The sequence below is a fragment of the Oncorhynchus masou genome, chromosome 26 (genome assembly GCF_036934945.1).
Source record: "Oncorhynchus masou masou isolate Uvic2021 chromosome 26, UVic_Omas_1.1, whole genome shotgun sequence".
NCBI classification, from domain to species: Eukaryota; Metazoa; Chordata; class Actinopteri; order Salmoniformes; family Salmonidae; genus Oncorhynchus; species Oncorhynchus masou.
The window spans coordinates 9291880-9310289 of record NC_088237.1 but is presented as its reverse complement, the minus strand read 5'-3'; the positions used below and the strand labels follow the sequence as shown (position 1 = coordinate 9310289).

Here is an 18410-nt window from a genome sequence, read left to right as displayed (position 1 = left end):
TGCAAATTGGAGTGGGTCTAGGGTTTGATGTGAGCCATGACCAGCTTTTCAAAGCTACAGACGTGAGTGCTACAGGTCGGTAGTCATTTAGGCAGGCTATCTTAGTGTTCTTGGGCACTAAGAATGCTAAGGTAACCTGTGTCCATATCAATGCAGGGACGTGTGTAAACATGTCTGATTGGTTTTCAGTATGTCTCTCTATAATCGTATGTGTGTATATACTCATAATCAGAGATGCACTGTGTCTGTGTGTAGATGTGCGAGCCCAGCTGGTGGAACAGCAGCGGTGTTTGGAACAGCAGACAGAGATGAGGGTGCAGCTGCTGCAGGACCTGCAGGACTTCTTCAGGAAGAAGGCTGAGATCGAGACCGAGTACTCCAGGAACCTGGAGAAACTAGCTGAGAGGTTCATGGCCAAGACACGCAGTACCAAGGACCACCAGCAGTACAAGTAAGAAGACGTGTGTGTGTGTGTGTGCATAGCTCATACTGTATGTGGTTACGCATAAACAGTGGCTTAATGCATGTGTTTGTGTTGATTTGAGTACAACCTCTGCGATCTTTCTCTCTCCTACAGAAAGGACCAGAACTTGCTGTCTCCAGTTAACTGCTGGTACCTGCTGCTGAACCAGGTAATGAAAGTGTTTATTTGAATGTGTGAAGGCACATATTGCTGACATGTTGGTTCTCTTCATTAAATAGTTGCCTGTGTTTAGGCAATGTAAACACTTGATCTCTCTCTCTTCAGGTGAGGAGGGAGAGTAAGGACCACGCCACCCTCAGTGACCTTTACCTGAACAACGTCATCACCCGTCTCACGCACATCAGCGACGACTCCGCCCGCCTGCTTAAAAGAGTGAGCCAATCACAGCCTCTTCTCATGCACGTGTCACAGATGACTTTCCCAAGGAAATAGAGGATTTTATAGCTGTAATGACAAGTCTGTTAGTATGAGAGGGAGCAAGAAGAGGACTAGAAGAGTTAACGTTTTCGAAGGAAAGGTAAAGGCTCATATTTCCCCGTGTATTTTCCCAGAAGCCTCTTGGTTTGAGAGGGAGCTATAAAAGGAGCCCCAGAGTTAACCTGATGGGCTTTAATCAAAAGTACAGAATCGGCCCACATTTTCCTCTGTGTATTTGAGTGTTTTCCCCTGTGTATGTTCAGAGAAGCCTGCCTCCCGAGTACTGTAGAACACGTTAAACACACACACCCACACAAACCCCTTCCGAGTTCAACTCATCATGTTCATTATTAATCTCTCTGTGGCTCCTGTTTTATTAATGAGAGCTAAAGTGCTGAGAGACCTGATAGCTAGTAGCTACATAAAGTACACCTAGACATATAAGCTTCGTAACTGTGTTATAACTGCTTATGAAGCTTTGGTTTTAGAAGTGGGGGGACATAATGTTTTGTGTATATTTTTTTTACAATTGGATAAACACTCCACTCTACCCGACCGCTCGGATGCGTCCGCATGGTCCTAAAGCACATCGTTGCCTCGTTTTGTATATCATTCCAATGATAAAACTGGGGGGGGGGGGGGACAAAAATGCAATTTCAGAATGTGGGAGGGACATGTCCCCAACCCCAGTGAAAGTTGCGCCCCTGTATGAAGCTCTAGAACACAGATGACACTTGTCAGTCACTGTGAGTGTGCCCAGGATGACACCGGCTGGTGACCATGACACCGCTGAGTTTCTGACAGCCTGGTGTCCATGGTGACAGGCTCAGCTGGTCCGCCTCACAGTAAGAAGGCTAGTGGAATGGGATTCATCCATTCTGGGATTTCAGAGTCATTTGGCTTAATGCAGTATTCATGCTGTACAGAATGCTATAACTCAAACTCCCAAACTGGAAGGAGCTGTTTAATACATGAGGACTCTCTCTCTCTCTCTCACACACACACACACACACACACACAGGAGCTACAGCCCAGCTCCTGTCACCATATGTTTTATTTATGGATTCATCAGTTTATGGATGTATTTATTTATCTGATTATGAAACGTTTCTCATTTGCAGTGATGACCTGTGTGTGCATTTCTAAACTCTACAGAGTTCTCCTCCCTTCTCCACTGGGTTGATGAAATATCTCTCCCCTATCTCTTCCTCCGTTACCCCTCTCTCATCTACCCTCTCCTCCTCCCCCCACTCTCAGAGCAAAGAGATCACCTTTCAGCTGCAGGAGGACTTGATGAAGCTCCTTAATGAACTCTACACCGTAAGTGACATCATCTATAACTGCCACACGCAGTCTCCATTAAACATTTCACTTTAGGGCTTTTTTTTACTGTCACTTTCCCTGTGCTTAAGCAAGACATCAGAAATGGCCACACTTCATTTTAAAACATTGCGACATGAACTTTTGAGGAATGAGTCGCTTTTGTGATTTCAGCAAAATGCTGCAAAGGAAAGTTGCTGATTGGAGCATTTAGTTAAGTGAAAGCTTGGCAGCCTTAAAAGCTGCTGGTGTAAATAAAGAAACACATGAGCTAACAAGAACTTAGAGAGGGGACAGATCTGTTCCGAACCTCGCAGGGGAAGGGTGGCGTACAACATTTATCAGGTGCAGTTCTATAGGTGATTATGCTATGAGCAGTAAGGTCACGTTCAGGAGGCACGAAACAGGAGGGAACCCTTTCAAAACAGAGGAGGTACTACCTGAACTTGTCAAATGAGGGGCATTCTTTCTGCCTTCCATGTCAAAACGTTTCCGACCATTAGTGCCTTCTGAACACGGCCCAGATGATTTGCCTGGGCAGACTTGTTGACAGATTGATGCATTGTGGGCTGTGGTTGCTAGGTGATGAAGACATACCACATGTACCATGGGGAGACACTGAATGCGGAGACCAAGCTGAGGGATGCCGAGCGTCAGGTGGGGGTTGGCAAAGTGGGGCCTGGTGGGGGAGTGGAGCCGTTATTCGGCATGCGTATAGAGGAACGCCACCAGAGACGCAACGCCGCCCGAAAGATGGAGAAGATGAGGGAGAAGGTACAGAGACCCACACACTCCTTTCCTGCATTCATTTAGATTTTTTTTTTACGAGTCTCTAAAAAGTCTCACTGTTATTTTCTCCCCACCTTCTCTCTTGCTCTATCTGCTCTCGCTACAGAGGAAAGCTAAGTACTCTGAGAACAAGCTGAAGTCTCTGAAGGCCAGGAACGAGTACCTGCTGACGATGGAGGCCACCAACTCCTCTGTGTTCAAATACTACATCCACGACCTGCCCGATATCATAGATGTGAGCACACACACAAACAAGCCGATTTCACTTTTACCAAAGCAGTGTTGGCAAAAAGTGTTAGAGAAAGAAAGACACATTACCATCTCATCTCTCTCCCTCCCTCAGTGTTGTGACCTGGGGTACCACTCCAGTCTGAGTCGTGCGTTGAAGACCTACCTGTCTGCAGAGCTGAGTCTGGAGGCCTCCAGGCGGACAGGGTTGGAAGTACTGGAGGGGGCCGTAGAGGGCCTGGATCCTGCCCGAGACAGACAGCGCCTGCTGGGCCTCTACCCTACCGCCTTCTGCCCCCCGCCACGCTTCAGCTTCCAGCCCCACATGGGGGACCCGGTGAGTGCGCAAAAGTGCAAAAACACACAAGCACGCATGCACACATATACATACACTCACACAGACATACGCACACCCAGTGACACACAAACCCCCCAGGTAAGCGCCCAGTCATGCTGTGTGTTGTTCCTGTTTCCTGTCAGGTGACCCAGATAGCCGCCCAGCCACAGGTGCAGGCAGAGCTCACATCTAGGCTGCAACAGCTCCAGTCACGCCTCTCCACCCTGAAGATCGAGAACGAGGAGGTGAGACACACACACACAGTCATATGTACTTCAGTTTCCCAGTGTGCTTTGCTGTAGTTTGGTTGATTCTCAGACTCCATGCTGTGGGAAGAAGGAGAGGAAGGTTGGGTTGATTTTATAACAGATGTAGACCTACAAATAAACAGTTTTCGTGCCCTGAAGCTATAGCTTTTTTGGGTTATGTATAGTGTGTTTTTGGAGTGTGGATTACTGTTGAGCAGATTGTATATGGATTGTTGTGGAATGGGAGGGCAGCTGTTGTCTCACCCTGAAGGGCACAGAAGTGTTGGAGACTGGAGTAATGAGCTGCATCTGCAGGTTTCAGCACACACACACACACACGCACACACACACCGTAATTACCATACACAAATAAACACCACCTGCACCATACAGATTTAAGATGTGCGTAAACACTCGCTCAAACCTCATATCCACAAATACATGAACAGACAATCTGTGAGTGATTACTTTGGTCTAACTCGATTTCCCCTACACCCAGGTGAAGAAGACATGGGGGGCCACTCTCACCACCCTTCAGGACATGACAGTGCTGGATGACTATGACGTTTCCCAGAGTTTCACGCACAGCCCCTCTTCAGAGTCAGTCAAGTCCAGCGTGTCGGACGGCTACTTAAACAAACCAAGCCTCGCCAAGCGCCGTGCCAACCAACAGGAGACTGAGCTCTTCTACTTTACGGTGACACACACACACACAGGCTAGATGATATAGACAGTTAGGTAGATGTACAGTTAATGAAAGCTGCATGTTCTTCTGTCTGTGGTCCACAGAAGTTCCGTGAGTATCTGGAGGGCAGTAATCTGATCTCCAAACTACAGGCCAAACACGACCTACTGAAGAAAGCCATGGCCGAGGGTAAGAGACACTCTCTTGCTTTCTCATTCTTTCTCGCTGTTGACCCTCTTTGTCTCTGTTAGCCTGGTCCACCATCTTGAACGCTGCACTCTCGTTTTGTTTCACTTGAATCCATGTCGTGAAACAGAATGTAAGTTCGCAATATCAGGATGGTTGAACGAGGCTTTCTCTCACGGCCTCTTTTACGGCTTAGAAATATGCCTTGTGTGCTAATGCCCTCCCAGTCTGACAATTAAACTCCTCTCTCTCTGTCTGCCTGTCTTTCACATCTCTCCAGGGTATATAGCAGACACGCTGACTACCAGGTACAGCTCATCAAGTGTTATTGACTGAAGCACTGTTTAAATCTTTTAGATTGTCCCACGTCTTGTCTTTTGAGCTCTGCAAAACAAAACTGAGTCACTCGTCTCTGTTTCTCTCCTTCTAGCCGTGGACGAAAGAACTCCCATAGCAAACACCAGGTAATGTTTCCACTCTTCCTCCTGCTGGTTGTGTGGTTGGCCTCTGCTGGTTGCTTAATTGCCTGGATGTGTTTTTTAGGATTCGACTAAAGCCATTCCTCTGCTGGTAGAGAGCTGCATCCGTTACATCAACCTCCATGGTGAGTCCGACTGTTGAAAATAACATGGTGGATCCTCCACTTAGCCTATTTAGGGGCTAGGGGCCAAATTCATACCGCTTACACCTATCAAGCCCTTTCAAGTTCCTCTGATGTGTACTGACTAGACTCATAACCGCCTCCCATCTCCGTCAGGTCTTCAGCACCAGGGCATATTCCGTGTGTCGGGGTCACAGGTGGAGGTCAATGACATCAAGAACTCATTTGAGAGAGGTGAGAGGTCATTGTGAGGTCATCATACTTGTGCTTCCAGGTCAGGGGAGAGGAAACTGACCATGTCCGTTTCTCTGTTGTCAAGGTAATGACCCCCTGATTGACGAGGAGAATAACCATGACATCAACTCGGTGGCCGGTGTACTGAAGCTCTACTTCCGGGGGCTGGAGAACCCCCTCTTTCCCAAGGAAAGGTTCAACGACCTAATTTCCTGTGTCCGTGAGTAGCATTTCCTTTCTCTATGCTGTGGGAAGGTGGCGGGACAGGAGGACAGGGGTCACTGTTTTAACGGGGGTGGGGGGGGGGGGGGGTGTTTTTTTGTGTGTGTATGCAATTAGTGTGTGTGTTTTGAAAAAAATAAACAGCTGTGAAAGTTTTGTGATTTACAGTGACATTTGAACAGCTCTAACATGCAATGTGTTGCAAAAACAACCTTATCAGCAGTCGATACGGCCCATCAAAACTTATTTAAAATGCAACAGATTCCAATTGCTTTGCATGCTTCACTTAAATGCAACTGTTTGTTTTAGGTCTCCATAAATTATCAGCGGCTGTTCATTGACAAAAAGAGCAGTTTTGAAATGCAGTAATAAAAAGTCTTATGAGTAATACATTCCATTTTGGCACTGTCAAAATGGGTCCCTCTCTCTCTCTCTCTCTCTCTCTCCCACACACAATCTCCCAGTCCCATTTCTTTGTCTTCAACTCAGTTTCTTTCTGTCTTTCTGAAACACACACAGAGCTATCCGCCTCTGTGGGCTGCTTATATTTCAGGATGTGTCAGGATTACACCTCATGAGTTCCTGGGAATATTACTGACAGCTGGTGTGTGTGTGTGTGTGTGTTCCCACAGGTATAGAGAGCCTGTATGACAGAGCTCAGTGTATTCGTAAGATTCTACTGGGTGTTCCACGGGTGACTCTGGTCGTGATGAGATACCTGTTCGCTTTCCTGAACCAGTGAGTGTCTGTACGCTAACACAGAACCGCATATTAACCACGTCTGGGTTAATATAGAACCCACAGAACCAGTAATGAGCAGAACCAGGTCTGGACTAGTCTAGAACCATGCAGAACCAGGTCTGGACTAGTCAAGAACACACAGAACCAGGTCTGGACTAGTCTATAACATAGAAACACACCGAACCAGGTCTGGACTAGTATAGAATCCAGAGAACCACACAGAACTAGTACTGGACTAGTGTTGAACACACAGAACCAGTACTGGGTTAGTTGAGAACACAGAGAACCGGTACCGGGTTAGTCTAGAACATATAGGTCTGCAATAGTCTACATCACACACACAACACCGTCTGTCTGTATTTGGCTGAACACGATGTCTCATCTCTGCAGCTCCAAATAGAGATGGAGGAGGAAGTGTGAACGGGGGGAGAGGGAGAAGTGTGAGGTGCTGGTGTGATCTACCACAGCAGAGAATGTTAGATTGCAGAATGTTAGATTACAGTATTCGGTACGAGTATGATGGACATTCAGTTTACTTCTATTTGTATCCTGTAGTGTTTTACTTCCTGCTTTTATTGCTGGCTCAGTAGCCCACATGTTTTATTTAACATTGTTATCGGGAAGTATTCCAAAAGCATGGAAATCTACATATGTGCTGCCACTCCATAAGAGTGGGGATAGAAATGATCTTGACAACTGTCACCCTATTTCAATACTACCTTCTTTAGAAAAGATTCTTGAATCCTTGGTTAATGTACAACTTTGTTGTGTTTTATCTGATAATTGCATTTTCATATAAACCAATCAGGGTTTAGGCCTGGGTGTAGTACTACCACAGCAATCATGCTAGTTGTTAATGATATTGTCAATGCATTGGATGCTAAAAAGAGCTGTGCTGCCTTGTTTATTGACCTGTCAAAGGCGTTCGACATGGTTGATCATTCTGTTTTGCTGAAGAAGTTATTTAACAAATAGGCCTGGGATATACAGCCAGTTTATGGTTTCAGAATTATTTTAGCGACAGAACTCAGGCCATCTTGACAGATTGGTTTGAATCGGAATTTCTTGAGAATCAAAAAGGTGTTTGTCAGGGTTTGATTTTGGGTCCATTATTGTTCACCTATATTAATGACATAGGAAACACTGTTAATACTTGGAACATTCATCTCTATGCAAATGACAGTTTTGTATTCCTGTGCCAACTCGGTGCAGCAGGCCATTCGTGAACTTCAGCATGACTTTGTTTCAATTCAGAAATCACTTACAGATCATAAATTGGTGTTAAAATACAAGTAAAACCAAGCTGCTGCTGTTCTCTAGGTCACGAAATGTTGACCCTGAGGACCTGCATAATTGCGCTACAAATGGAGCCCAAATTGAGCATGTTTCTCAATATAAAGTACCTGGGTGTCTGGATTGATGACAAATTGTCCTTCATAACGCATATAGAAAATCTGACTAAGATAGTTTTTTTTTTTATATCGAAATAAATCATGCCTCGGTATTGAAAATGGGAGAAAGATTGTTCAAACAACGCTTCTCCCTGTATTGGATTTTGGTGATATTGTTTACATGCACGCGGCAGCCTCTATTTTGAGACCTTTGGACGCAGTCTACGATGCCGCAATACGTTTTATCACAGGGGACAATTTTAGGACTTATTGAAGTCTGTATAAAAATGTGGGATGGAAGAGAGTAAGAAGAGAGCTGCATTCTCTTATTGATTTCCAAAGCAATCTGACAGACACTCCCTGTAACTTCATGAAGTTAAGAATCATAAGTTACCAAATCCCTTCTCAGGAATAGATAAAAATAGGTCTTCACGGATTTGGGAAAATCTGCATTTTTGCCTCTAATTTGTGGAACAGTTTGCAGAGATCACTGCAGTGCTGCTGCCACTCAGGCAGTTAACATTAATGATTAATGATTGAGGACCTCGATGTAATTTAATGTGATTGCTTTTATTCAATATGTTTATTTTGTTATTGTGTGCTGAATTATATTGGTTTATACACAATGTACACTGCTCAAAAAAAATAAAGGGAACACTTAAACAACACAATGTAACTCCAAGTCAATCACACTTCTGTGAAATCAAACTGTCCACTTAGGAAGCAACACTGATTGTCAATACATTTCACATGCTGTTGTGCAAATGGAATAGACAACAGGTGGAAATTATAGGCAATTAGCAAGACACCCCCAATAAAAGGAGTGGTTCTGCAGGTGGTGACCACAGACCACTTCTCAGTTCCTATGCTTCCTGGCTGATGTTTTGGTCACTTTTGAATGCTGGCAGTGCTTTCACTCTAGTGGTAGCATGAGATGGAGTCTACAACCCACAAAAGTGGCTCAGGTTGTGCAGCTCATCCAGGATGGCACATCAATGCGAGCTGTGGCAAGAAGGTTTGCTGTGTCTGTCAGCATAGTGTCTAGAGCATGGAGGCGCTACCAGGAGACAGACCAGTACATCAGGAGATGTGGAGGAGGCCGTAGGAGGGCAACAACCCAGCAGCAGGACCGCTACCTCCGCCTTTGTGCAAGGAGGAGCACTGCCAGAGCCCTGCAAAATGACCTCCAGCAGGCCACAAATGTGCATGTGTCTTCTCAAACGGTCAGAAACAGACTCCATGAGGGCCTGACGGCCACAGGTGGGGGTTGTGCTTACAGCCCAACACCGTGCAGGACGTTTGGCATTTGCCAGAGAGCACCAAGATTGGCAAATTCTGAGCACATGTGACAGACGTGACAGAGTCTGGTTGATGCCGTGGAGAACGTTCTGCTGCCTGCAACATCCTCCAGCATGACCGGTTTGGCGGTGGGTCAGTCATGGTGTGGGGTGGCATTTCTTTGGGGGGCCGCACAGCCCTCCATGTGCTCGCCAGAGGTAGCCCGACTGCCATTCGGTACCGAGATGAGCTCCTCAGACCCCTTGTGAGACCATATGCTGGTGCGGTTGGCCCTGGGTTCCTCCTAATGCAAGACAATGCTAGACCTCATGTGGCTGGAGTGTGTCAGCAGTTCCTGCAAGAGGAAGGCATTGATGCTATGGACCGCCCGTTCCCCAGACCTGAATCCAATTGAGCACATCTGGGACATCATGTCTCGCTCCATCCACCATGCACCACAGAGTCCAGGAGTTGGTGGATGCTTTAGTCCAGGTCTGGGAGGAGATCCCTCAGGAGACCATCCGCCACCTCATCAGGAGCATGCCCAGGCGTTGTAGGGAGGTCATACAGACACGTGGAGGCCACACACACTACTGAGCCTCATTTTGTTTTAAGGACATTACATCAAAGTTGGATCAGCCTGTAGTGTGGTTTTCCACTTTAATTTTGAGTGTGACTCCAAATCCAGACCTCTATGGGTTGATAAATTTGATTTCCATTCATCATTTTTGTGTGATTTTGTCAGCACATTCAACTATGTAAAGAAAAAAGGATTTAATAAGAATATTTCATTCATTCAGATCTAGGATGTGTTATTTTAGTGTTCCCTTTATTTTTTTGAGCAGTGTATATGTATACAGGGCTCTGTTGTAAAACAGATTTTGAATCTCAATGTGACTTAAATAAAGTTTTAAAGAACAAATAAGGGGGGGGGAAATAAAGTGATGTGTTTAAGTACTAACATTTGCCCTGTGCCCCCTGCACAGCTTATCCCAGTACAGCGATGAGAACATGATGGATGCTGGGAACCTGGCCATCGTCTTCGGCCCCACCCTGCTGCCCACGCCCGACGCCCTGGACCAGGTGGCCTGCCAGGCACATGTTAATGAGGTCATCAAGACGGTCATCCTGCACCACGACATCTTCCCCGAACCCCCGGAGCTGCCTGGGCCCGTCTATGAGAAGTGCATGACTGGAGACCAGTACTGGTGAGACAGATGGACTATACTGTATACTCAAGCCTTGCAACCATCTGTGCTTTTATCATTCTGTTCATCCATTTTGTGAAATATCAAGAGGGCCCGGTTCTACCAAGTTTGTCTAGTATTGCTGACTGCTGCAGTTATGGTACTTACACTGCCTTTTTCTTCCTTCTCCTCCCCCACACCCAAACTCTTTCTCTCGCTCTCGCTCTCTCCCCCTCTCCCTTTCTAGCGAGAGTCCGTTCAGCGAGCCGGGTGGGGAGGTGGAGCCCGACGGCGGCACAGAGACTCAGACCAGTGAGGAGGGTATGCTTTGACCTCTACACAATCACCCAGTGGGCTTCTCTCTCATCCACCAATGGATAGAGAGCTGTCTCCATGGCAACAGCTAGCATAGAGACCCCCCTCTCTCCCAGTGTAGGGGAGAAGGGGTGCGGTGGGGTGATGGTTAGCTAAGACTCTTATGCTCTGATTTCTCTTTCGCGTCCACCTCGTTCCTCATTGGCTGAGCTCGGGCAAGGTCGAGCCGGGGAGATGAGTTATTGACAGGTCCGATCATACGATCTGGCTCTTATCGCTCCTTTCTCTCTGTCCTTCTGCCTCCCGCTTCCTGCCCCCTCTCTCTGTTTCTCTCCATCTTTCTTTCTCTCTCCGTTTCTCTCGGTCTCTCAGAGGGGGAAGCAGTAGAAGCGGTGGCCAGGTTTGACTATACAGGCCGGTCGGGGCGGGAGCTCTCCTTTAAGAAGGGAGTGACCCTGCAGCTGTTCCAGCGTGCGTCACATGACTGGTGGGAGGGGCGACTCAACGGCACCCATGGCCTGGTGCCTCACCAGTACATAACACTGAAGGACAGGCAAGTACACGGCTACAGCATAGCTAGCACATAGCATACACGCTAAGTAACACAACCATGCCAAGAGAAGATGTCTGTAAAATATGCCTACAGCGGCATCCCGTTGTTAACTGTTATCAAATTAACTGTAGAATGAGGAATTGAAGTATCAAAGGAACTGCCCATTGTTTGATTATTTAAACTTGTTTTTTGGGATTTATGGATTGATGACCTAAGTTAATTAAATTGCAGTGAACAATTACTGGACACTGGTATTGATTGACTGATTTGATTTGTTTGATTAGTTACAGTGCCCTGATTGGTTGGGTAACAGGTTCTGTTTAAAACTGATTTGGTTAGGGAGCAGGTTCTATTTAGTGCTGATTATTTGATAAGAGGTGCTGTGTGGTGTTTCAGGCCTGACTCTGCATCGACAGTGGACAGCGACAGTGGAAGCACTAGCAATGACGACAAGAAAGCCAGAAGTGAGCTGAACTCTCCTACTGACAGACAGCCAGAAACCTACAACAGGTCAGTAGCTAGTTTGCCTGAGAGGAGGCCAAATTACAGAGGAGGAACTTCTTGATGCAATTCAATTCTGGGAAAACTCCAGGGCTGGATGGCATAAAACTTTTTTTATATACTCAGAGGACCATTATTAGCATGTTTTAACCACTCCTATATAAATAGTAGATTATCGGACACTCAACAAGGTCTGATTTCATTATTACTGAAACAGGATCCAAGTAGTATATATAAAGATGCAGTCTTTTTTTTTTTTTTAATCGGAGGGATCTTACACTTCAATGTTGTGATGCAAAAATTCTAGCTAAATGCTTAGATCATTGAATTAAAAAGGTTTTGTCAGTTATTATTAATCCTAATCAGACAGGTTGTTTTACATGGACTATATTTTGGAGATAATAAGACAAGTACTAGAAACAATAGAACATGATGAAATATCTGCAAAACCAGATTTGGTTTTTATAGCTGACTTTGAAAAGGCTTTTGATAAAGTACGACTGGAGTTTATATATAAATGCCTGGAATATTTCAATTTTGGAGAATCTCTTATAAAATGGGTTAAAGTTATGTATAGTAACCCAAGGTGTAAAAAAGTAAATAATTGCTACATCTCAGAAAGTGTTAAACTGTCAAGAGGAGTAAAACAAGGTTGTCCACTATCAGCATATCTATTTATTATTGTCATTGAAATGTTAGCGGTAAAAATGAGATCCAACAATAATATTAAGGGATTAGAAATCCATGGCTTAAAAACAAGTGTCATTATACGCGGATGATTCATATTTTCTTTTAAATCCACAATTATAATCCCTCCACAGCCTCAGAGGATCAAGATACTTTTTCTAACCTTTCTGGATTAAAACCAAATTATGATAAGTAAATATTGCGTATTGGATCACCAAAAATATTCTACTTTTACATTACCGTGTAGTGTACCAATAAAATGGTCTGATGGGGATGTGGACATACTCAGTATACATATCCAAAAATAAATTATCTGACTACAATACATTTTTGCTGAAAGTTAGCAAAAATACAGTGGAAAAATCACCCTGATTAACTCTTTGGTCATATCCTAGCTTACCTATTTGATTATAGTTTTGCCTACACCAAGCGAACGGCTTTTTAAATGATAAACTCTGAAACGGCCCTTTTTCGGGACCTTGTCTTTCAAAGATACTTCGTAAAAATCCAAATGACTTCACAGATCTTCACTGTGAAGGGTTTAACCTCTTGAAACTCCCCATCCCAGATCCGGGATTGTGACTAAGCCTCAGGCTCATTAGCATAACGCAACGTTAACGATTTCTGAAAATCGCAAATAAAATTAAAATAATGCGTTTGCTCTCAAGCTTAGCCTTTTCTTAACAACACTGTCATCTCAGATTTTCAAAATATGCTTTTGAACCATAGAAATTGACTAATTTGTGTAAGAGTATGCAAAGCTAGCATAGCATTTTGTGTAGCATGTAGCACGCAACATTTTCACAAAAGCCAGATAACCAAATAAATAAAATTATTTACCTTTGAAGAGCTTCTGATGTTTTCAATGAGGAGACTCCCAGCCACATACCAAATGCGCAGTGTTTCCTGAAAGCGTCTGTGTGTAGGAGAAATCGTTCCGTTTTCTACATTGCGCCTGGCTACCGAAACGAACCGAAATTGCAGTCACCTACAACGTGAAACTTTTTCTGGATTAACTACATAATATCGACCGAAACATGGCAAACGTTGTTTGGAATCAATCCTCAAGGTGTTTTTTCACATATCTCTTCATTGACATGCAGTTCGTGGAAGCTTGCTTCTCTCTGTGCCCCATGGAAAAATACTGGCAGGTGACTTTTGCGCACCAATTTCGGCGCAGGACACCGGGCGGACACGTGGTAAATGTGGTCTCTTATGGTCAATCTTCCAACGATCTGCCTACAAATACGTCACAATGCTGCAGACACCTTGGGGAAACGACAGAAAGGGCAGACTCATTCCTCTTGCGTTCACAGCCATATAAGGAGATCATGAAAGACAGAGCCTCAAAAATCCTTGTCATTTCCTGGATGCCAAGTCATCTTGGTTTTGCCTGAAGCTCACGTTAAAGGGCACGCACAGAGAAGATATTTGTATTTCTGGACACGTCAGAGTGTTTTCTTTCGAACAGTAGCAATTATATGCATAGTCGAGCATCTTTTTGTGACAAAATATCTTGTTTAAAACGGGAACGTTTTTCTTCCAAAAATGAAATAGCGCCACCATAAGTGTAAGAGGTTAAACACGGTTTCATGTGCTTGTTCAATGAACCATAAACAATTAATGAACATGCACCCGTGGAACAGTCGTTAGGACACTAACAGCTCACAGACGGTAGGCAATTAAGGTCACAGTTATGAAAACTTAGGACACTAAAGAGGCCTTTCTACTGACTCTGAAAAACACAATGAAGATCTGTGAAGTTACTTGGATTTTTATGAATTACGAGTTATATATATATATATATGGGATACGGTCTTCCCAGCTATGCAGATTTTGCTGCGAGGAGGCAGTCATTTTATTATTTATTTTGGTACTGTCCATATGTAGCTCGTTTTTGGTCACAGGTCCAGGAATGGCTGAAGAATTGCAACATTTACCTTGAGCTAACACTGCAAATACTGGGTGATTTTTAAAAGTCAGTCAATTGATAAATAATATAATTATTTTAGAAAAATGTTTAATCTTTAATTTACAATCTGTAGAAACTATGAGAATAGAAAGTTTTAGTACATTTGTGAAGCATCACGGCACAGTTGAAAAATGTATGGCAAATAGAAATCCAATATGGATGGTGTTAAGAGATAGATGGGAGGGGTTGAATGGAGCTGAAGGGTGGGACTAATAAGATAAATGTAAAACATACGGGGTCTATAAAATGTATATTGGTTCAGAACTTTTGAAATAACAGTTGCAAATAGAATTCAAACTGGATGGACATCAGAAATAGAGGAAGGCCAGGACTAAAAACAATCAAAATATAACTATTGTGTCTGTAAAATGTGTATAGTATGTATAAGCTGGAAGTAGAAGCCTAAGTGTTGTTTAATAGTTTACTTTAATTGGGGGAGGGGTGCTAGGGTTTGTGGGGAATAATAAAGGAAGGTAAATTCTAAAAAGGTATATGTTTATGTATGGTATGTATATCAATATATATATTTACCCCAAAAATATGGGGGATTGGAAGCAACAATCTATCAGCAATATTAAGCTGATCCACCCCATAAAATTAAAAAACAGGTCAGTAGTTACCCTGCCTGAGACCTACGACAGGTCAGTAGTTACCCTGCCTGAGACCGACAACAGGTCAGTTGAGTTACCCTGCCTGAGACCTACAACAAGTCAGTAGTTACCCTGCCTGAGACCTACAACAGGTCAGTTGAGTTACCCTGCCTGAGACCTACAACAAGTCAGTAGTTACCCTGCCTGAGACCTACAACAGGTCAGTAGTTACCCCGCCGGAGACCTACAACAGGTCAGTAGTTACCCCGCCTGAGACCTACAACAGGTCAGTAGTTAATAACACACCACCGATCTATAACTTGCACAAAGCTAAGCTAGTGGTTTGTGGAGTGTATAGATTTAGTCAAGCACTAATCTTAGTTAATGGTCTATACTGTACGTCTCTCGACAGCAGCCACCGCAGGAAGCGGACTGACATTTTCCGCCGCCCCCTCGGTCGCTCTAAAGACCATGGTAATGTGGGTGTGTTGGAGAGGAACTCGCCGCCCGTCACTGGTCACTTCAGCCCGCGGGAGCTCCTTCTGGGGCGGAGCACTGGCTTAACCCCGCCTCTCGACAGCCCCGAGCGTCGTCGCCGTTCCACTGCTGCGGTGACAGTTACCGTGAGCCGCCACGATTCGCTGCGTCGGCCTGAAGACACGCCCATCCGGCGCTCCTGCAGCGGGCAACACGGCTTCAGCTCCAGAACCCTGGACCCAGACACACTGGCACAAGTACTCTCTCACACGCACACACACATATACAGTTGAAGTCGGAAGTTTACATACACTTAGGTTGGAGTCATTAAAACTTGTTTTTCAACCACTCCACAAACTATATAGTTTTGCAAAGTTGGTTAGTACATCAACTTTGTGCATGACATGTAATTTTTCACAGATTATTTCACTTATCACTGTATCACAATTCCAGTGGGTCAGAAGTTTACATACACTAAGTTGACTGTGCCATTAAACAGCTTTGAAAATTCCATCATGGCTTTAGAAGCTTCTGATAGGCTAATTGACATAATTTGACTCAATTGGAGGTGTATCTGTGGATGTATTTCAAGGCCTACCTTCAAACTCTGTGCCTGTTTGCTTGACATCATGGGAAAATCAAAAGAAATCGGCCTCAGAAAAAAGTTGTAGACCTCCACAAGTCTGGTTCATCCTTGGGAGCAATTTCCAAATGCCTGAAGATACCACGGTCATCTCTACAAACAATTGTACGCAAGTATAAATACCATGGGACCACGCAGCTGTCATACCACTCAGGAAGGAGACAAGTTCTGTCTCCTAGAGATGAATGTACTTTGGTGTGAAAAGTGTAAATCAATCCCAGAACAACAGCAAAAGGACCTTGTGAAGATGCTGGAGGAAACGCGTACAAAAGTATCTATATCCACAATAATACGAGTCCTATATCGACATAACCTAAAAGGCCGCTCAGCAAGGAAGAAGCCACTGCTCAAAAACCGCCATAAAAAAGCCAGACTACAGTTTGCAACTGCACATGGGGACAAAGTTGGTACTTTTTGGTCCTCTGGTCTGATGAAACAAAAATAGAACTGTTTGGCCATAATGACAATTATTATGTTTGGAGGGAAAAGGGGGAGGCTTGACAGCCGAAGAACACCATTCCAAACGTGAAGCATGGGGGTGGCATCATCATGTTGTGGGGGTGCTTTGCTGCAGGAGGGACTGGTGCACTTCACAAAATAGATGGCATCATGAGGTAAGAAAATTATGTGGATATATTGAAGCAACATCTTAAGACCTCAGTCAGGAAGTTAAAGCTTGGTCGCAAATGGGTCTTCCAAATGGACAATGACCCCAAAGTTGTGGCAAAATGGCTTAAGGACAACAAAGTCAAGGTATTGGAGTGGCCATCACAAAGCCCTGACCTCAATCCCATAGAAAATGTGTGGGCAGAACTGAAAAAGCATATGCGAGCAAGGAGGCCTACAAACCTGACTCAGTTATACCAGCTCTGTCAGGAGGAACAGGCCAAAATTCACCAAACTTATTGTGGGAAGCTTGTGGAAGGCTACTCGAAACAATAATTTAAAGGCAATGCTACCAAATATTAATTGAGTATGTAAACTTCTGACCCACTGGGAATGTGCTGAAATAAATCCTCTATTATTCTGACATTTCACATTCTTAAAATAAAGGGGTGCTCCAAACGGACCTAAATCAGGGAATTTTTACTTGGATTAAATGTCAGGAATTGTGAAAGTGAGTTTAAATGTATTTGGCTAAGGTGTATGTAAACTTCCGACTTCAACTGTACTTGCAGACAGACACCTGCTGCACACATCAAACTACACTTCATCTTATATGTTCTCTATTTCCTCCACCCTGCCTCGTTCCCGTCTCTCCGTAGGATATAGAGGAGAGTGTGAGTGTGGCTCTGGGGCAGCTGAAGCAGATGGAGCGTGGGGGCTGCAGACCGGCTCCAGACGTGGTCCTGGACACTCTGGAGCAGGTTAAGAACAGCCCAATCACAGCCTGCTCCTCCGAGTCACCCAGCCCCCACAGCACCCCCTCCACCCCAGGGACTCCTGGTACCCCGAGTCCCCTTAGCCCTCTGAGCCCCCTCATTCCTCTCCCTGGCCCCCCTCCCGCACCCCTCCGATCCACCAACCCCTCCCCCGACACCCTGGGCACCTTCAAGCCTGTAGTGGGGACTCCACTCCGTATGGGGGCTCCACTTCGCCCCCCAGCCCTGAGGCCAAAACCCCTGGTGCCCCCCAAGAGTAACACCCCCCCTCTGCTGGACAAGTCCTGCACCATGTGATGAGCCAAACCAGGCCAAAATAAAGAATAGGAGAACAGGGTACCTGCTTACTGTTTCGAAACCTGAACAAGGGTAGAAAGCGGTAGGACAGATCTGAAACGAAAAGGGTTTTATGTAGTAATACAAAATAATACATGATATACCATGATATTTATGTGTGTTGTCAGGTTGGTGTGTACTCTTGTTGGTGTATAGGAGTTAACTTTCTCCATGTATCAAAGCATTTATCAAAGGGTAGCTATGTAAAATGGGACTGCTGAATGGGAGAAGTACAAGACAAAAGTACAAGCTAAAGAAAGCAGAACCCTATCCTGTAAAAGAGATGTAGTCACAGATGTGTGGGAAGTGTAGTTCTCCAGTGAAATGTAGTTTCAGTGATGTGAACGTTGATTTTGTAATGACAATAGGCTCTTCATCTAATGAAGGTCTATCACCAAAAGGCTGCTGTATTCTTAGTGTAGTTCAATTGGCTGCTGTATCTGCAAGCGATTTTCATTGGCGAAGCAAAAGAAAGGGACGATGCAGAGTGATGAGGTGCCTGATGGGTAAAGGGAGGCTCACAGTGTGGAAACAAGGGCGGATGTCTGATCTTTTTTATTTTCTATTTCACTTGGTTCCGCTGCTAAGCTCACTAATGCCTCAACT

The 18410-nt window shown here is 44.7% G+C and overlaps 1 protein-coding gene across 2 annotated transcripts in view; it reads left to right on the top strand.

Moving 5' to 3' along the window:
* Nucleotides 1-17799, top strand: part of LOC135514749 (SLIT-ROBO Rho GTPase-activating protein 1-like) — a 29900-nt gene extending 12101 nt beyond the window's left edge. Inside the window, exons 2-23 of one of the 2 annotated variants that reach the window (XM_064938313.1) lie at nt 256-451; nt 578-632; nt 749-856; nt 2159-2221; nt 2804-2995; nt 3117-3245; nt 3354-3575; nt 3719-3820; nt 4323-4520; nt 4613-4697; nt 4975-5002; nt 5125-5158; nt 5238-5298; nt 5452-5529; nt 5615-5749; nt 6384-6489; nt 10148-10369; nt 10596-10669; nt 11036-11216; nt 11613-11726; nt 15382-15700; nt 17352-17799. In XM_064938313.1, the coding sequence (XP_064794385.1) occupies nt 256-451; nt 578-632; nt 749-856; nt 2159-2221; nt 2804-2995; nt 3117-3245; nt 3354-3575; nt 3719-3820; nt 4323-4520; nt 4613-4697; nt 4975-5002; nt 5125-5158; nt 5238-5298; nt 5452-5529; nt 5615-5749; nt 6384-6489; nt 10148-10369; nt 10596-10669; nt 11036-11216; nt 11613-11726; nt 15382-15700; nt 17352-17765 (3116 nt within the window). In that variant the 3' untranslated portion in view covers nt 17766-17799. Of the gene's footprint in view, nt 1-255; nt 452-577; nt 633-748; nt 857-2158; nt 2222-2803; nt 2996-3116; nt 3246-3353; nt 3576-3718; nt 3821-4322; nt 4521-4612; nt 4698-4974; nt 5003-5124; nt 5159-5237; nt 5299-5451; nt 5530-5614; nt 5750-6383; nt 6490-10147; nt 10370-10595; nt 10670-11035; nt 11217-11612; nt 11727-15378; nt 15701-17351 lie in introns of both variants that reach the window. The other variant, XM_064938312.1, reaches the window with a different exon arrangement.
* Nucleotides 17800-18410: the final 611 nt, after the last annotated feature.